The sequence below is a fragment of the Terrapene carolina genome, unplaced genomic scaffold (genome assembly GCF_002925995.2).
Source record: "Terrapene carolina triunguis isolate 2854851 unplaced genomic scaffold, T_m_triunguis-2.0 Scaffold113, whole genome shotgun sequence".
In the NCBI taxonomy this organism is placed as follows: Eukaryota; Metazoa; Chordata; order Testudines; family Emydidae; genus Terrapene; species Terrapene triunguis.
Genome location: NW_020664464.1, coordinates 28,729,462 through 28,747,833, shown reverse-complemented (window position 1 = coordinate 28,747,833; position 18,372 = coordinate 28,729,462). Strand labels below are relative to the sequence as shown.

The 18,372-nt window shown below is 45.5% G+C and overlaps 1 protein-coding gene across 4 annotated transcripts in view; it reads left to right on the top strand.

Moving 5' to 3' along the window:
- The first annotated feature begins 3,578 nt into the window (after positions 1 to 3,578).
- PRRC1 (proline rich coiled-coil 1) overlaps positions 3,579 to 18,372 on the top strand; it is a 38,351-nt gene continuing 23,557 nt past the window's right edge. Inside the window, exons 1-4 of one of the 4 annotated variants that reach the window (XM_024193357.2) lie at positions 3,579 to 3,679; positions 13,961 to 14,095; positions 15,524 to 15,931; positions 16,538 to 16,701. In XM_024193357.2, the coding sequence (XP_024049125.1) occupies positions 13,981 to 14,095; positions 15,524 to 15,931; positions 16,538 to 16,701 (687 nt within the window). In that variant the 5' untranslated portion in view covers positions 3,579 to 3,679; positions 13,961 to 13,980. Of the gene's footprint in view, positions 3,680 to 3,975; positions 4,224 to 11,467; positions 11,530 to 13,943; positions 14,096 to 15,523; positions 15,932 to 16,537; positions 16,702 to 18,372 lie in introns of those variants that run through there. The other 3 variants (XM_024193360.2, XM_024193359.2, XM_029911706.1) reach the window with 3 other exon arrangements.

Sequence of the window (18,372 nt, the reverse complement as noted above, 5' to 3'; positions counted from 1 at the left end):
CTGTTCCCTTGGCAATGAGGCAGGAGTGACCTTGTCCTAGCGTATATGTTTGGAAAACTTATTGGCAACCTGACATCACCCTTGCAGCTGGTGTTCACGCGCTCAAGAGATGGGTTTGTAATCTCATGTGCATGTATACTGCCTGCCTTCTGTTTGCGCAAGAATGTAACCACTAAGAACTGTTGTAAACAAAGTAAGGAGAAGAATAAAAACCCCAGGAAAAGTTTTCCTGGGAGGTTTTTTGCAGGAGGCTTGTAAAGCTCTAGCTACCAGAAACCTGGTGTTCTATTTCCTTTCCTGTGTCGTCACCACACAAACTCCCTCCCAGAGCCTGTACCCCTCCTGCACCCCAATCCCCTGCCACAGCCCTGAGGCCTGGCCCAGAGCCTACACCCCACACACCTTCCCACACCCAACCTCCCCCGAGTCCCCTCCAGCACCCAAACTCTCTCCCAGAGCTTGCACCCCGCACTCCCTCCTGCGCCCCAACTTCCTGCCCCAAGCTCAGCCCAGAGCCCCCTCCCACACTCCAAACCCTTCAGCCCCAGCCCATAGCCTGCACCCCAACCCCAGCCCGGTGAGAATGAGGGAGGGTGGGGGAGAGCCAGCAATGGAGAGAGGGGGGATGGAGTGGGCAGGACGTCGGGAAGGGGCAGGGCAAGGGTGTTTGGGTTTGTGTGATTAGACAGTTGGCAACCCTAGGGCCTCCTGCTCCTAACCTTCCTTCCTTCACACCAGGCTTCTATCCACTCACCTTCCTGCACCTGTCTCATTGCCTCTCCCTACCCCTGTTCCTTACCCCATTGCATTGTTTAAGTTAGGCAGCTTCCTCTTTCTCCTCCATGCTTGCTGTGTGCCAGATGGAGGAACACAGAGCACAGGAGAGACAGTCTTCTTGCTCTCAATTCTGGTGCCCAGCAGGACAGCCACCTCCAGCAATCTAGAGAAGCACTTGCAGGGGCAATCCTGGTAAGCCGGTTCAGTTGCTCTTTGCATGTATCCTCTTCACAATCTGGGTTGCTGTGAGGGATAATGCAGTGCATATGGAATCTTTGGATAATTTAGGTAGCAAATTCTAACAAGCCTCTATTGAACTGTAACTTCTCAGAGACTTATGATCTGGGCAATTTTTCACCATGTTAACAAAAGACACCCCTGACACCACAGCGACTCTTCTACCACATTTCAAGCCCTTGCTCCAAAGCATCGAGACACTAGAACTTCCCAATGAACACCTAGCATGGAAAATTTCAGCCTGCTCAGTTTAAGGTTAGCAAAGTTATAGGCAACTGAAAATGGAGTCTTTATAATGGCAAGTATAACAGTCAGCCACCACCTGAGCACCCACAAACAGAGTAGCCCATGGTACCCTTGCCACGGTTTCCCTTCACTCAGGACTTCTCAATAAGCCTACAAAGGAGTATGGTATGTGTCCATGTAAGCTTACAATTCACTGGCCAGCACCCTCCCGGTAGCAGTCATTCCGGCCTGTGGTGGTCTGCTTCTCCTTTTGACTTGACCCTCCGGCTAAGTCAAAGACCCACCCCTTCCAGGGTAAACCAGTAATCCAACAACAAATAGTTCAAGTTCATGTTGAACACTCAGTGTGAGTCTGGACTCACTAGTCCTTACCACAAGTATAGCGGTAGGGGGGTTACAGTAGTCCTTACACCTTGTCAGGGGAAGGGAACCCAGGCCCTCCCTTCTTCCCTGGATTCCAGTCCAGGGACCCTTGAATGGGCAGTCAAGCCATGACTACAGAGACCCCCTTGCTACTTCCCTGGACCACTTCCTACCTTACCCTGTCTTGGGCCTTTGCCTCAGCCTGTTCAGTGCATCAGCTCAATGCTCTCTTTGAGCCTTGTCCAAGAGCTTCTTACCACTTTCTGCCACCCAGCTGATCCTGCTGCAGGAGTTTTCCTTCACCTCCCAGGGCAGTCCCTCACTCATCAGGAGTCTTCCTGCTCTCTGTAAGCTCTTCCACCAGGGTACAAAATCTTAGGCAGACTCACTTCCTTTCCCAACTGCTTTGGGCTCCTAGCTACCCCACTGAGCTTCCTGACTCCAGCCAGGCTTCTTACTGCCTGAGCTCAATAGGTGGGCTTTCCTTCTTAGTCAGGCCCTAATTGAACCAGGTTCAGCCCTTTTAACTCCTCCCTCCAGGTTTGATACAGCAAGTGTAGTAGGGCAAGGCTGATTGCCCCCATAGGCAATCATTAACCCTTTAAGTCCAGTGTAGGACTGGTACACCCGATCACAGTCCAGTAACATTCCTTCTTAGGGTCTGGTTTATTAACGAAGAATAAAGTCTCTTCTGCCCCTATCACAGGCTGGGCACAGCTTGTTAGACTTTCCCAGGTTCTGCTAAGTCTCTCCCCATAGTCCAACCTGGCTGGGGATATGGGCTCTGGTGTGGGGTGCAGGGTTTTGGGGTGCAGGAGAGAGCTCAGGGCTGGGGCATGGGTTTGGGGTGTGGGAGGGGGTTTGAGCTCTGGGAGTGAGTTTGGGGTGGGAGGGGGCTCAGGGCTGCGTCAGGGCATTGGACTGCAGGAGAGGGTGATGGGTGCGGGCTCTAGGAAGGAGCTTGAGTGCAAGAGGGGGTTCATGGGATTGGGGAGCGTGGTGCAGGCTCTGGGAGGGAGTTTGGGTGTGGGAGGGGGTTCTGATCTGGAGCATGGGCTTGGAATGCAGGAGAGGGTGAGGGGTGCGGGCATTGGGAGTGAGTTAGGGTGCAGGAAGGGGTTTCGGCTGCGGCTGGGCAGCACTTATCTCAGGCAGCTGCCAGAAGCAGCTGGCATGTCTCTGCGGCCCCTAGGTACAGGGTCTTTGAGCGCTGCCTGCAGACACTGCCCCTGCAGCTCCCATTGGCTGTGGCTCCTGGACAATGGGAGCTGTGGAGCCAGCGCCGCTGCTCAGGGTTGCTGCCCCTGCACCTAGGAGCCGGACATGCTGGCTGCCACACAGAGCCAGGGCAGGCTGGGAGACTGGGCAGGCAGGGGTCTTCCTTAGCCCCACTGGCTGGACTTTTAGCGGCCCAGTTAGCAGTGCTGACCAGAGCCGTCAAGAGTCCCTTTTCGACCACGTGTTCTGGTTGAAAACCGGATACCTGGAAAACCTAGTTGCCCAGCAGCCTTAGTATAAGCTGGCACCAGGTCTGTCTGCACGTCACAGCCTCCTCTTCCCTAACTTCATCCTCTTACACCCACTTGTACCACACTTTGCACCGTGTGCACAACCAGCCTTTGTTGTGGTGCCTGTTGGAGCTGGGGAGGGTACAAAGGTCTGGGCCCTGCTCTGCGAATATGCCCCCACAGGGGTGGTTGGGGCATGACGCGGCTCCGCTAGGGAGGGGTCTGAGCAGGCTGAGGGGAAGAGACCCGACATGCCCGCTGCGGGGCGGGGGGTACCGACCCGGCAGCACGCAGACCCCACCGCCAAGGCTGCGGGCGGGACACCAGGAACCTGGTGGTACGTGGCCAGGCTCTCCCCGCCCCAGGTCACGCGCAGCAGGCAGCTCCGCCCGACCCCACCCGCCGCAGGCGAACGTGGCAGCAGGAGGTGGCGACTCGTGCCCAGGCGCGGCCATTTTGGATGCGGGAAGCGAGCGGCGGCACGGGGCAGGCAGGCAGCGCCAGGGAAGTGGCGCCCGAGGCCCGGCCACGGAGGAACCCGCAGCGAGGTGAGGACGGGTGGGAGAAGCCGCCGCCAGGCCGGACAGCGCGCGCGGGAGCGGCCCGGCCCCGAGGAGTGTGAGCAGAGCCGCCGGCGGGAGAGCGAGACGTGGCAACCCAGACCGGCGGCATTGCGCATGTGCGGTGCCGCCCCAAGTCTCATGGGAGTTGTAGGCCCTGCACTGAGTCTGCGCCCCATTCCTCGCGCTCTGACCCCTGCTCTGGGAGGCTGCCTGCGCGGGGGCTGGGGGCGGTGCTTCTTCTCCGGCGGCCGCGTCAGAGCCGGCTGCGGGGTCACGCAGCGCCGCGGGCCCGTTGCTACCGTTACGGGGGGCTTGTTTTACGGGGTCCTTCCCGCCGCAGGGCGGAGCTGCGCTGTAGGCAGCGCTAGGGCGTCTGGCAGCGGGGGCGCAGCCTGGGATCGGGGGGCGCTTCTGCGAAATGAACCGAAGTGAAACAGCAGCCTCGATTGTTTGACTAGTGTGTGCAAGGCCCCGAGAGATCGCCACGCCTCTGGGAGCTGTGGTGGCCGGCTCAGGAAGGCCTCCCTAGGTGGGTTTGCACTCGGGTTACCTTGGCAGGAGTTGTTTCTTTCCTGGGGGGGGGAGAATAACTTCGAAAAACAAACCAATGCAAGCTTGGAGTCTGAAGGGGGCTTTTCTAGCAGGGCGTGAAATTCACTGCAAATGTTGCAGATGGACGTTTGCAGCCTTGTTTTTACTGCCTGTGTAACCTGCTGTCACAGAGAATAACCTAGTATCCTAAATCCCAAAGTTGGGTGGCTTTTTTTAAATTTAAAAATTGAGGGATTTTTATGAAAATTGGCCCTGTAGTTCATTAATCATTGGTGCTATAGTGTCTCTGATCTAGATTGTAAACTCATTGGGACAGAGGCCAGCTCTTCGGTCTGATATTTCCTGTCTGTCCCTCTGGTATGTGAAGTCTTGTTGCTATAGTGATGATTAAATGTTAAATACTCATAGCAAATGTTTAGAAAACAGCTGGGCCTTGCGGCAGTCTGATCAATATCATCCATACTAGAAAAGTGAGAAAAGGACTGGTATAGAAAAACTCAAGAAGTTCTGATTTTGGTTTAACTCTTCCTCGGGCTTTGAACATGTCAGTGAGCATCCTTTCTTGCTGTTGACTGCATGTGCATAGTCTTTCCTGTGCCCAAGTGGCACTTCATTTACATCAGCAAGGCTCTGTCACCTGAGGGGCCTGCCCATGTGCATTACAAAATGTGTGGGATCCTCTTCTGTTAAATGGAACTAACATCATTTACTTAGCTTCTTCAGAAGGCTGGTCAAGATTAATTACTCAATTATAATACCTGACCTTTTGTTGAAGAAGCCACCCCATTGATTGGCAGATGGGTATCACAGCATGTTCTTATAGTTGCTGTTATCTTTTTTGTGTTGCCCAAGAATGAGCTGAGTGCCACAAAAGAAAAAGATAGGGTGACAGAGCTTGAGTCTTTACCCCAGTACCTGTGAGCTGTTTCTGTTCTGTGGCCTTTAATGAGGTTGGCTGTCTGAGGTAAATAGGATGGATTTTATTGAGTCAGCTCCCCGCTTTATACGCAGATGAAACAATATGTTTACAGTATGTATAGGGTGGTATGAATCTGATGTCCTTCAGCTTTCCCTAGCCACGCTGATCCTTTCCTCTACCCACACACTCCCACCCCCAAACTAACCTGGTGCCCATCTTGCCTGGGAAATAATGGTTTAATATCTATAAAAGACTTAGGCTATGTCTGCACTACCACTTATGAATAAAGCCAACCCCGAGAGACATAAGTTATACTGACCTAAGCACTGGAGTGGACAGCACTATGCTGACGGGAGAGCTTCTCCCATTGATATAGCGCAACTGCTGTAAGCGCTCTAGTCCAGCCATAGCCTTAGAAGGTGAAAAGGGCTATAGTTCATAAATGAGTATTATTTATATCTGTGCCTATATATCCCTTAATTAGAATGTGTGTATTCAGGATGGCTGCTCATTTGGGGATGCCTCCTAGCAGTTAATTGGCCATGCATGAGGACAACTGCTGCTTAATCAGGAGAGTATTAACAAAAATTCTACTTAATGAGCCTAACCAGTGCTTTAGGTGTTAACCCAATATTACCTTTTCACACCTAGTTATAGAAACATTGCCTGTTACATATTTAAAAAAGTATTAAATAACATTTGAGTCTGGTATTTTAATTGATTACTGAGCTTATTCACTTCTCAGGTTAACCTGAGCCTCGCAAGATAATTCTACTGTGCTTTATCTGTTAACATGGATGTCTACTCAACTGTGCAAATCTGCTTGTTAAGGGTTAACTGTTAAACAGCACCACTGCAAACTGTGATTCAGTTCTAGAAATTGACTTTATCCTTGTCAATTTTGGGTAGTCTTCATTTGTAAGTAGTTCATCCTTAACTATCAATTCCCATATTTTTGGGACATAACCTGAAAATGATTTTAAATTAAGATTATAGTCAGAAAAACAAATATATACATTATTTGGTTTCACATTTTTCAGTTACTTCACATAGCTTTTGATTTTTAAAAGTAAACTTTTTCTGATTGCCAACTCAGCAAGCTCAACCTTTGATCTCTAAAATGAAACTTTTTTTTCTGCTTCTAACATAATCACCACTTAAAAAAAAAAAAAGTTGTGCAGTCAGAATTTATGATCTGATTTTTCTTAAGTGCTGAATATCCACACATCCTGCTGAAGCAAATGAGAGTTGTGGGTGCTTTACACCTTGGAAAATCAAGCTGTTAACTAACAATTTGGGGGAAAAGGCTAACAACTGACTAGAATTCAGCTCCCTCTTCCTTGGCTGTATTGGCTCTGCACTCGGAATAAAGTAAATACAGGTCTGTCGCATCTTACGCACATTTAACATGCGCGATTTCAACTTTACGCTGTCGGCAAAAACAAAAAAAGAGAAAAACAACAATTTTAATACTATACCTGTAGTGCGGGCGATTTCGCCCGCCATTGAATTCAATGGGGTTTTGGTTATACGCGGTTTTCGCTTTACGCGCTAACCGCGGAACGGAACCCCTGCGTAAGATGAGACAGACCTGTAGTTATACCTCAAAGAGGCACAGACCTTGTCTGTACTAAGTATTCTTCTTGTTAAAAGCTCCCATGATTGCTCTAGTACTGGTGCAGCTCTAACATTGCTGGACACAGTGGTAGCATTAGTATAGACCAGTTTTTTTTCTCACCCCCACCCCCTTGTCATTTAGTAACCTAACCCTGCTGAGTTTTATATTAGACCCTTCTGAAAACTTGATCTATATTAATGGAACTTTTTAGTGGCAAATTTTAAAAAAAATAATCTTTGTGTAAACAAAGCCACAGGGCAAGGAGCTGTTAGGAATGTGCTACTTTTATGATATTAATTTAGTTTAATAAACACACTTTAATGTAATCGTACAGAATTCACTCAAGTTTGGGTTTTTTCCAATTTTGGTGACATGACCAGACTCATGAAATGAACTTTTAGTCACAAACCACTAGATGGCAGGAGCACAATTTCTTTTGGGCTAATTACACATTTGCTTGACTCTGCTTGTAATTCTTTGTCTCCCAGATTTTATGTTTTTGGACTGGTTTGTGGGGCTTGTATTAGGTCAACTTTGACATAGGAAGTATCGGTTTTGTGGGTTATGTTCAGAAATTTTTTTTTAATCATCTGAGAAAAGGCAGCAGTAGGTGTGTGGAGGAAGTGACTAGAGGCATTTCTACACTGCAAATACCCCCCCCCCTGAGAATTATGGATTTGTGGATTGGAGCAGCGAGGAGAAAGAGGTTTTTCTGTAGCTAAATAACTTTAATATGAGGTTGGGAGTAATAGTAAAGACAAAGGCCACTGCCAAAGCTGGTAGAGACTAAGGATTTGGGGCCTGATCCTGATAGGCACTTTACCTCTGCATTTTTCTTCAGGACATTTTTCAGCAGCTTAGTTGTGTGGTGACTAGTCTTCAAACCTCATTTGCCCTCTTTTGGTTTCTCTTACTATTCCATACCTGCTCTCTTTTAATTCTCTAGAATTATATCTAAGGGCCTCATTCTCCACTGTCTTGCTCCTTTCATAATCGCTTACACCTGTGCAAACTGAGAGTGGATACTTTTAATTTGGAAGCATGTTATACTTGCAGTGTTGCCAATTCTTGTGGGGTTTCTTTACCATGAGCTTTGTGATATTTGGGTGCTTTTCAGTTTCCTATGATCTCACAGTTCCTGGCTTAAAAACTCATGACATTTGCCCTTATTCACAATGGCTTGATGGGTGGTATGTGTGTGTAGGAGGCAGACTGAGGGAGGTGAGGGAATAGAGGTTGGCAGAGGAAAAACGTGAGGGGTAGGATACTGTAAAGGAATAAGAGGCGAAAAAGTGGAGGTAGGTGAACTTAAGGTTTGGAGACTGTAGGTGAGCATGGAAGGGTGAGGGGAAGATTGCGTGGCTTAGGAGGCAAGCAAGATGGAGTGGGGAAGGATACAGGCTACTGATAGTGGAGGTTGGGAGATGGAGAAGGGGTTAAGAAGGGGTAAGGAGACGTTCCTCTCTGAACTGCCAGTGGTGAAGCATATATATATATATATAAACTTGAAATGCTCTTACACACTTTGGGGCAGGCAGCTTCCCCTCAATGACTCAAGAACTAGAAGGCAAACTTAAAATCACAAAATATATTTTTTAGTCATGATTTTTAGGGGCATACCTATGATATGTGAACACTTAGGGTAGGCAGTGCTGTTGCCCACTTAGCACTCATTCCACATAAATGTAAATAACTATATAGAATGCATGGTAGTGGAGAATCAAGATGATAGATTTCTATTTAAGTATCCTGTTTACACCTTATTTTCTAGATTAGATTCCTTAGCTCTTGAGCTTATAATCACTCTGGAAAATATATGTAGTAAACCACTGAGAAAGTTCCACGTGGAACCTGTTCAGTCATTCCACGTGGACACTGTGTGTGTGTGTGTGTGTGTCTGTGTGTGTGTGTAAATATATTTAGGGGGAAAAAACACCCTATCAACAGCATTTACTCACAGCATTATCTGAAATACTTCTGTTTAATGAATGTGTTATGGAGAGGAGTCCGGTGGCACCTTAAAGACTAACAGATTTATTTGGGCATAAACTTTCGAGGGTAAAAAACCTGCTTCTTCAGATGCATTTGTGTTATGGAGAGTTGCTCAAATAGCTTGTGTTTTAGTCTTTTTGACCAATGACTTCTTTACTAGTCTTACTCCTGGGGGGAATTCTGTGCCACTACACAATGCAGAATTTGCACAGAATTAATGTTCTGGGCAGAATTTCATTTTTTCCTGCAGAATTGGTGCTGCTGGCTGCCCCAGCAGAGCCTAACTTGCAGTGAACCTGCACGGGTGGACTACAGTTCCCAGGTTTGCTGGCCCCACTTGGTCACCTGGTGTGGCTGAGTCCCCTCCCTGTGCAGCAGTTGCCAGAGGTGGCAAACTGCACTCCTCAGGGAGAGGCAGGAGCAACAGCTGAGAGTTGCAGGGAGGGGCCACTGCTTTCCAGGAGGGGAGACTGAGAGTAAAAGGGGAGGGTCTTGCAGGGGGACTAGGTGACTAGGGTTACTAGGTCCAGGTTTTCCCAGACATTGCCTCTTTTTTGATCAGGGTGGATTTGATTTAAATCATTAATCAGGAAGACTCGATTTAATAATGGTTTTCTATATAAAAGTGCATTCTTGTTGGTTGTTATAACCTTAATACATATTCTCCACAACTCAGAGATAGATGTAGATTTCATTTTTAGAAGGTACACACTATACATTTTTAAACAGTGATTTATTTGTAAACTTTTCAGATTAGTTTTACAGCTATATCAGAAAACGAATGATTGTTTGGTTATTTCATTTACCAAAGGTAATTGAAGCAGATAGTTTACCTCCCAATAACTTCATAAATATCTTGAATTCAACAAGTTAATCATTGATATTTGGAGGATATTCTTGCCAGGCTGCATTAGGAGGAGAACATCACCAGACATTTAAATTGTTTTATTTAACTAAAACAACAATGTTAAATATTCTGGATTTCTTTCTTCAGCAGCAAACATATAGTATTTTAACAAAACAAGCATATATCCCTCGCTTCTCACATTTATCTCCAGACTTCTTTTCCTTGTCCAGATCTATTACGCCAGTGGTTCTCAAACTGGGGCCGCCGCTTGTGTAGGGAAAGCCCCTGGCGGGCTGGGCCTGTTTGTTTACCTGCCGGGTCCGCAGGTTCGGCCGATCGCGGCTCCCACTGGCTGCGGTTCGCCGCTCCAGGCCAATGGGAGCTGCGGGAAGCGGCGGCCAGCAAATCCCTTGTCCCGTGCCGCTTTCCACAGCCCCCATTGGCCTGGAGCAGCAAACCGCGGCCAGTGGGAGCCGCGATCGGCCGAACCTGCGGACCCGGCAGGTAAACAAACCGGCCCGGCCCGCCATGGGCTTTCCCTACACAAGCGGTGGCCCCAGTTTGAGAACCCTGTATTACGCCCCCAACAATCTTCTATTCATTGAACTTTTTGAAACTTTGCACTTTTAGAGAGAGGTAAGGGATTGACTCTGTGTACGCAATTTTGCAGAGGGACAATACGGTTGAGGTCTGTTATTTCTCATCTCTATATATTATTTATTTATTTAAAACATTTTTGCTGTTAACAAGCGTGTTACCTCTGGAGACACAAATCCACAGTTTGAGAACTGCACAACTAAGCATCTCTGATGGTGTCTGCTAGGCTGAGCCCCATTGAGTAGATAGAAAGATTAACCTAAATAATCTATACAGAAGCCTGTAGAACCCCATAAGATTGGGTCCCTAATCCATGAACTATTGGAACTCATTTACAAAACTTTTCTTCAGCATTACATGAATATATTGTTTCATACTATAGAATTAGAATTTATAATCCCTATTCCATGATGAGATATTTTTGAGCTATAATGTATCTTAATTAAAACTATCTTTAGATTGCTTTTTTCCTCAAAAAGCATTTTATCAAAGAAATCCGATTTAAATTTAAAAAAAAAAAATCTGATTTATTTATTTATTTATTTTTAAAATCGTTGATTTTTATCCCCTTTGTTTTTGATCCTCCACCCTCTGTCCAGGCAGATTTTTCTAATAAGAGACAATGTCCGGGTTTCTTGCAGAGCAGATGTTGCAGCTCAGAAAGAGCCCTGATTGGTCTGCTTTGCGATTGGTCCCTCCCCTGCATCCACATTTGATTGGTCCCTTGCAGCTGCTGGATCCTGCCCACCCAGGCCCTGGCTCCCAGCCCTGGGCAGGGGGAGAGCCCTGCAGGGAGGCACTGACTGACTTGCTCTATGTTCTGGGTCTGCGCCAGCCTCCCTGCCACTGTGACAGGGGGTGACACTGCCCCTCCATCTCAAGATTGAGGCCCCACGTACTCACTCCAGCACCCGCCAAATCCCCCCTCCCAGTACAAACACCCCTCCAGCACCCCGCAACTGTACCCCCCCTCCAACTCTCCCCTCACCCATAGTGAAAGGCAGTGTCCTTTATTTGGAAACTGGAAATATGGTAACTCTTCAGGGGGTAGGGTAAAAACATGAGAATAGACTAAAAGACTGGAAGGGTAGAGTTTTCAAAAATAATTGAAACTGGTATGATATTGTGTTGTTTTGACAAATAACGTACGCAGAATTTTAAAATGTGCTCAGAATCTTTCATTTTTTTTTTTGGTGCAGAATTCCCTTAGGAGTAAACTTGTCTGCTAGGACCTGAACTGAGAATTTCTTGTTTGCTCAAGAATAACTAATGTCTTCACAGCCGTAAAAACAATATTGGATTTTTGGCAGGTAATTGAAGGAGGAAGAGCTTTAGGAATGTTTTTATTGTGAAATATAAACTTGTGCTGTTAGCTTTTTAAAAATATGCTATTAAAAACAAATCCTTCAGCCCAGGTAAGTTTAATGGAAGGCCCTACCCAATGCTGTTCCACTGCAGGGGACTGGGGTGGATGCAGAGATTCTGCGGACAGGATCCATACTCCTACAAGCTGCAGAATGCTGCTTCAGAAGTCCTTCATCTGTTCTTGAATGGAGAGAGGTTTTGAGCTGGGGAGGAAAGGGGCTGGCTTGTAGGCCTGAGATCTAATGGCATATGGGGAATTCCCCCCATGTTGTGGGACCTCAGCCATGAAGAGTACTGCATAGTGGACATGGAATGGATCTGTTGCCTTTCTGTAACTTGGCTCAAGTATTCCATCTCCCTCCTTGTCACCTGAACCTTTTGTGCAAAGCCTTCTGTTTGTGTTTTCCAGGGGCGACAGAACTGTTCCTTGTATAATTTAAACTTTCATTTATTCTCAGGAGCTTTACAGTTCACCTGTGAGCATATGTCAGAATTGACTGTTGCTATACCTTCTCTTATCTGTATGTCTGTTCGTGTGTGTATATGAAGGTATATATTTTACCTTCCTCAAGAATAACAAGGTAACAAGAATGTGAACATTTTTAGTGTTAAATCAGTAGCTGACTATTTAGGCTTTTTTACATGGAATATGACTTTTTACTAGAAGGAAAAAAACCCTGTAATTTTCTAAGTGGAAGTCTCTATATGTGTATTGTATTGCATTTTTAGCACATTTTCTAAGACTTTCCCAGTGTGCCTTGTTAAAGGAATATGCTGGCAGAGCTTGATAGTTCCTGACGTAATGGATATTATGGACAATTCTTATCAAGACTCAGTCTATTTGTTATACATATAATGAGTTCACATGGGATTTGTATTTCATTATAGCTACCTTAGGAAACATTCTTCCAAGAAGCAAATAACTACCGGTACCTGGTTTACCAGACTTGAGAGACAAGACATTATTATTATTATTATTATTATTTTTTTAATTACCTTTGTACTGTAGAATACAAATCAGAAATGGGAGAAAAGGAAAGTTGAGAATTCATTTGCATGTTTTTCTCCCATCTCTCTCTCCTGCTTCCCACACATTTTGTGCTACCTTTTTAATAATAAGGTATTTTTAAGCAAGGGTCTGGTTTCATGTTTCTTGCAGTAAAATGGATTTTCCAGTGTTTTAGCAAGATGAAAGACACTCTTATCCTCTACTGATCCTGGTGGTGAAAGAAAACCAGTTTGTCATTCAGTATTAATCTTTGATGCTCTCATTAGGTTAGTGAGGAAGAGATAGTGTGGTCTCATAGGGCTTGTCTGTTTTGGTAAACATCAACTGCTGTAGCTAAATCATTATAAAAATCCATCTGGTTACACCGGGGGTAACCCCCTAGTGTAGACACACTGAATCTGCTTTAAATTGTGCTTAAGCTTAATGCAGTAAGTCACTTTAAGTGCAATTTAAAACTGTTTTCCATTGTGTCAGCATTAGGGACTTGCACTGGTATAACAACATAATTTTTATATTCAGTTAGTTACATCAGCACAAGTTGAATATAAACAAGGTCATAGTTAAAGCAGAGGACCAGGACTCAGGATTTCCTGGGTTTTGTTCCCAGATGTGCCAATGGTTTCCTTTGTGACGTTTGGCAAGTCACTTGAATTTACAGAATTGCTACCACAACTTCTTTTGAAGTAAGTTGATGTGCTCAGCACCCTGTTGAAAACAGGTGCACAGTTTGAGAGCTTTAGTTTATCTATCTGTAAAATGGCAATACGTACTTATCTGCTTTGTGTGGATTTTGTGAGGTTTAGTGTTTTGTAACCAGGGCCGGCTCCAGGCACCAGCTTAATAAGCAGGTGCTTGGGGCGGCCAAGGGAGAGGGGCGGCACCTGCAGCAATTTGGGGGCGGCAGGTCCCTCACTTCCTCTAGGAGCGAAGGACCTGCCGCTGAACTGCCGCCGTCGATCGTGGCTTTTCTCCCCCCCCCCCCCCCCAATTGCCGCCGCCGATCGCGATCGCGGCTTTTTTATTTTTTGCTTGGGGCGGCAGAAATGCTGGAGCCGGCCCTGTTTGTAACATATTTCATATCCTTAAATGAAAGGTGTTTTAGAAGTAAGGATTTCAGAGAGAAGTTTTGAATTTGAAACATTGTCTCTATAGTATAAGGTGGGAAAAGAATATTACTGTACAGATGTGCGGGACACTGAGTAAATGGTTTGTCTAGGGCTCCTCAAAAGACTTGTTTTGGAACTGGTATTTGAACTGTCCTGGGCTCCTAAACCAGCATCTAGTCCCCTATAGCATGCTCCTTTCTTTGTAATTCAGTTTGAAATAGTTTTGTCTTATTTCTCAATACAGATTTTGTTTCTCTGCAGTTTGTTGTAGCTGAAGAAAAATGATGGAAGAGAGTGGAATAGAGACGACCCCACCTGGCACTCCCCCACCAAGCACAGCAGGGGCAGTAGCTGCTGGTATCACCATTGCCGCCACCACCACACCTGTCTCATTAGGTATAAGAGGCTTCCAAGCAACTGGGTTTTGCTTGTTCATGTGTTTGAAGCATAGCAATTAGTCCAAGTGAAAGCAAAATTATAATCAGTATAATTGCAGTGCACTTCTCCAGACTAAACTGAAGAACTTAATTTCTTCCTTAATCCCAGTAGTGTGCTCCTTAAATGACTTGCTGCATCTTTTTAAGAATATGGCTTTTTAAACTTACACTTCTATAAGAAATTATGTGGGTGTATGTCTAGGGTTTTTATGGAGGAGTGGGTGGGGAAGATAGAGGCTTTGACTGCTGTGTAGGGAATAGTAATAGAGTTGACTAGCACTGTAGATAATCTGAAGATTTTGCAGGATCATGTGGGGAAATAACCTGCTCACTTGACCTGATTTTTCTAGTGTGTGCACCATTTTCTGTAGACCATATTTCCCCCCTTTTGGGTGCATATGCAGTCACAATTGTGCAACCTCAGGGTAACATCTGACCTTCCAGTTGAAACTTTTAGACTCTAGTGTACTTTCCAGTAGTTGTTTTGCCTCTGAATTACTAAAAGGCGTAAAAAGTAATGAGTTATTTTTGTAAAGATTTTGAATTCACACAGGGATCAGAACTGTTGAGAAAGATGGTATCATTTTTACATAAGCACTCTTCTCTTAATAGCAGTTGGTGCCGTGGGGTATGTAATAATGTTGACATGAGAACGTTAATTTAAGCATTTCCTAACTCTTCCCTTCACCCCCGCCACCTTATATCATTAAAGTATTCTTTTCTTGTTAATTTGCATTATTATGTATCTTAAACTCAAAGTACTCTCTACACTTTATACTGCCATCACACACAGCAATCATTTCACAGTACCGAAAGGTAACCGCTACTGAGGTGAAATGTGGAAGCTGTTAACGGTGTACAGCAGTACTACCCAAGAGTTTAGCACAGGAAGTATAGCAGAATACATCATACCTGTCTAGTTAAAACTTAGGTGAAATTAAGGTAGTTGGAATTTAATAACTCAAGGTGGAATCTAGCTAAAGTCTTACAGAATCTGTAATGAACATTTCTTCCAGTAGCACAATTCCTCCTAATACCATGTTGGAGTGTTAACTGAGTAGTGACTCAGAAAGAATATTGTCACCTATTGAACTGGCAACACGTGAGGCCACTTTTGGAAGTCTCCATTCAAATACTGATCCATCCTGCTGCTGTCTAGCTTGATATCTGATGGGGGTCACAGTGGAAGATGGGGCATCACTTACTTTTTTGGTGAAAGTTTACTTGTAACTGGAATCATTACTTCATACAACTAGGTTTTGAACTCAAACTTATTTTTTGGGGAAAAGCTTTAGGTATCTTATTCAGATATTTTGTAAAGAATTTTAAAGCTATGATAACTTTTTATTAAAGTGCCTTTTCTTTTTTCTGTTTTTTCCCCTCCTAGCTTTGTCCAGTTCTCTCACTGCTCCAGACATATCCCCTCTCCCATCTTTCCCTCCTCAATCATTCTCCACACCTCTACCACCCCTAGTGTCTTCACTTCCTCCTATGAGGTCGTCCGCGCCTTTGCCATTTGTGCCTTCTGCAACAGTTTCAACTATTGCACCCCCTTTAACTCCTGCCCCACCTCCTATTACCCCTCCAACCGCTTCAGCTTTTAGCGGTGCCATGTCCCATTTCTCAACACCTCCTCCCCTAAGCTGTATTCCTAGCCCTAACCTTTCTGCACCTCCCACGGCACCCCCCATTTCAGGATTTTCCATTGCTTCATCCTATGACATTACCAGAGGTCATGCTGGGCGAGCACCACAGACCCCACTGATGCCGTCGTTTTCTGCACCTTCAGTCACAGGTAGTATTTTGTTCTGTCTTTGTAAGATGAGGCAAGTTCTCATTAGTGACCTTATGTGTAACATAAGGGGTACTAGGGTGTCAGCATTTTTCTATTCAACCTGCCTCTCTGTAGAGAAATGCTGGCTGACTTCTGTATTATGTCAGGTGTATCTAACTCATTTTGAGTATAAAGAGGTGGGAGTGGCTCTTTTGGGGAGAAGTAGTCATGGTCTAGGATAGAAGTGTCATTTCAGGGAAACCCTAGGAACATACAAGTTTAGGGGAAAAAATGTAACTAAACCAAAAAGTTACTCAGGATAACCTGTGTAGCCAAACTCCACTGTACCTAATGTATGCGGGCTCTGTTCAGAACAGGGAAGAAACTCCACTTGCTGTACAATGATACTATAGTATAACATTTTGAATCCATAAATTATACTCTAATGCAGTAGTTTCTAAACTAGCTGGTGATATATAGAGAGCTGGCTGGTCATGTGGTGCTGGCTTCTGCTTTCTTATTTCCAGCCTCTCTATTGCTTTAAGACAGCTAAAAGAATATTGCTATCGCAAATTAATTGTGGTAAGATACATGAATGTTTGTGTGTGGCTTGTTTTTGCTTATCAGGTGTCTTGACAAATCCTGTTACTCAACAAACAACTTTCCCATCCTCTCTGATGCCTGGAACTGGAAGTGGCTCTGCAATAACTTTCCCAGAGGAGCATGAAGACCCCAGAGGAGTTGGCATACAGAATGAAGCATCTGCTGGAGGCCTCTGGGGATTTATAAAAGTAATTTTTTTTTCTTTTACCATTTGTGGGTTAAGTCTTTTAACAGACTAAAATGTATCATAGGTTCTTCAAGTATGTGTTAGTGTGGATCCCACTTAGGTGCACATGAACTTCATGCATGTGAGACCAGAAGGCATTAATGGCAGGAAGGCTGCATCCCTCCCTCAGTTCCCTCTTACTGCCTGTGGCAACAAGATAGAGCCTGGCATTTGTCAGACCACTAGTTCATAACTCAGGCTAAACTTCAAAACCTTGCAAAGTCTTCAGCACTACTACTTATCTTTTATGTTCAACTACCATGATGACTGTTCCGTGGGAAGATCTGGTACAGGCATTCTTGGCACTGAAGCTGCCCTCAACATCAGTTTTGAAGCTAGCACCAAAACCTCAGGTTTTGAAGTCAAGTACCAAGAAGGGGTGCTCCAAATATAGAGGTAGACACTCAAGAAGAAGCTCACTGTCATCCCACAAGGACAGACTGCCGCAAAGCATTCACAGAGAAGTCCAAGCCCTGTACAGACTCAAGAACTGAGAAAGGGCAGGCTACTATGCAGCAGATTCTGCTGGCCCTAGTCCTGGCTCCAATAATGCACCACTCATTGTTAACCCTGGCCTTGGGGGATGAGACTAGGGCAGAACTGGATCCATCATTGATGCTGAGACACCTACTGGCACTGGTACAGACTCTGGTACTGCGAGCACCGTAGATGTTGCTGCTGCCCCAGAAGAGGCTTACTGCTTCTCACCGTCACTGGGGCATATGTTTTCCCATCATTGAGTAGAGAACTCTCCCCTGTGGTCTGCGATCAATGCTATTGGGATCAATGCTATCTTATAGATCTCAAACACCACCGGCCCATCAAGACTGGCATTAGACTGACCAACATCCAACAAAGTCCGCTGTACTCCTGTGTTATCTAGCCAGTATCACAGTCATTGAGAAGGCATTTTCCATAACTGAGGGAAAGAAAGAGCTCTCTCTTGCTAGCAGTATGCATGGCCAGACCACTAATACCTGAATACCAGAGATAACCAGATTTAGGGTCAGAACAACATCAATACCCCAACTCATCGCTAAAGAATCTCTTCTCTTTGTTGCCAGATGAAACTGTATCCTTGATATCAGTACTGGCACCAGATGACTTCAGGGTGTTCCAGGCGCTCCTTTTGTCCATTTCCAGTCTCAGCAGACCTCAGATCAGAGAAATCTCACAAGCTGTTTGAAAACCGGTCAGCTTTTGGTCTTGTCAGGATCACCTTCCCCATTATTGAGGGACTGTTTGACCTCGCTAAAGCTCTGTGGCAGACTCCATCCATAGTAACGCCAATGGCAAAACAAGCTGAGAAGTACCAGGTGCCTCCCACAGGATTTGAGGACCTTTGCGCTATCCCCAAGCTGGGCTCCTTAATTATGTGACTTGTACAAGAGAGGTAGAAATTGAGCTAAAGCACATCTAAGGACGAAGACCCTAAAATACTCAATTTATTTGAGAGGAAGTCATGCTGTTAAGCTTCGCTCCAGCTGTGTGAGGCTAACAGCCAGCCCTTTCTGCTGAAGTATGATACTTACAAGAAAGGGTGTCACCCTGTTCAACATGAAATTCCTTTATGACAGCAGAGGATCTTCAGGACATAATTTAGAAAGGCCAGCACCAATGGTGGCCAAGACAT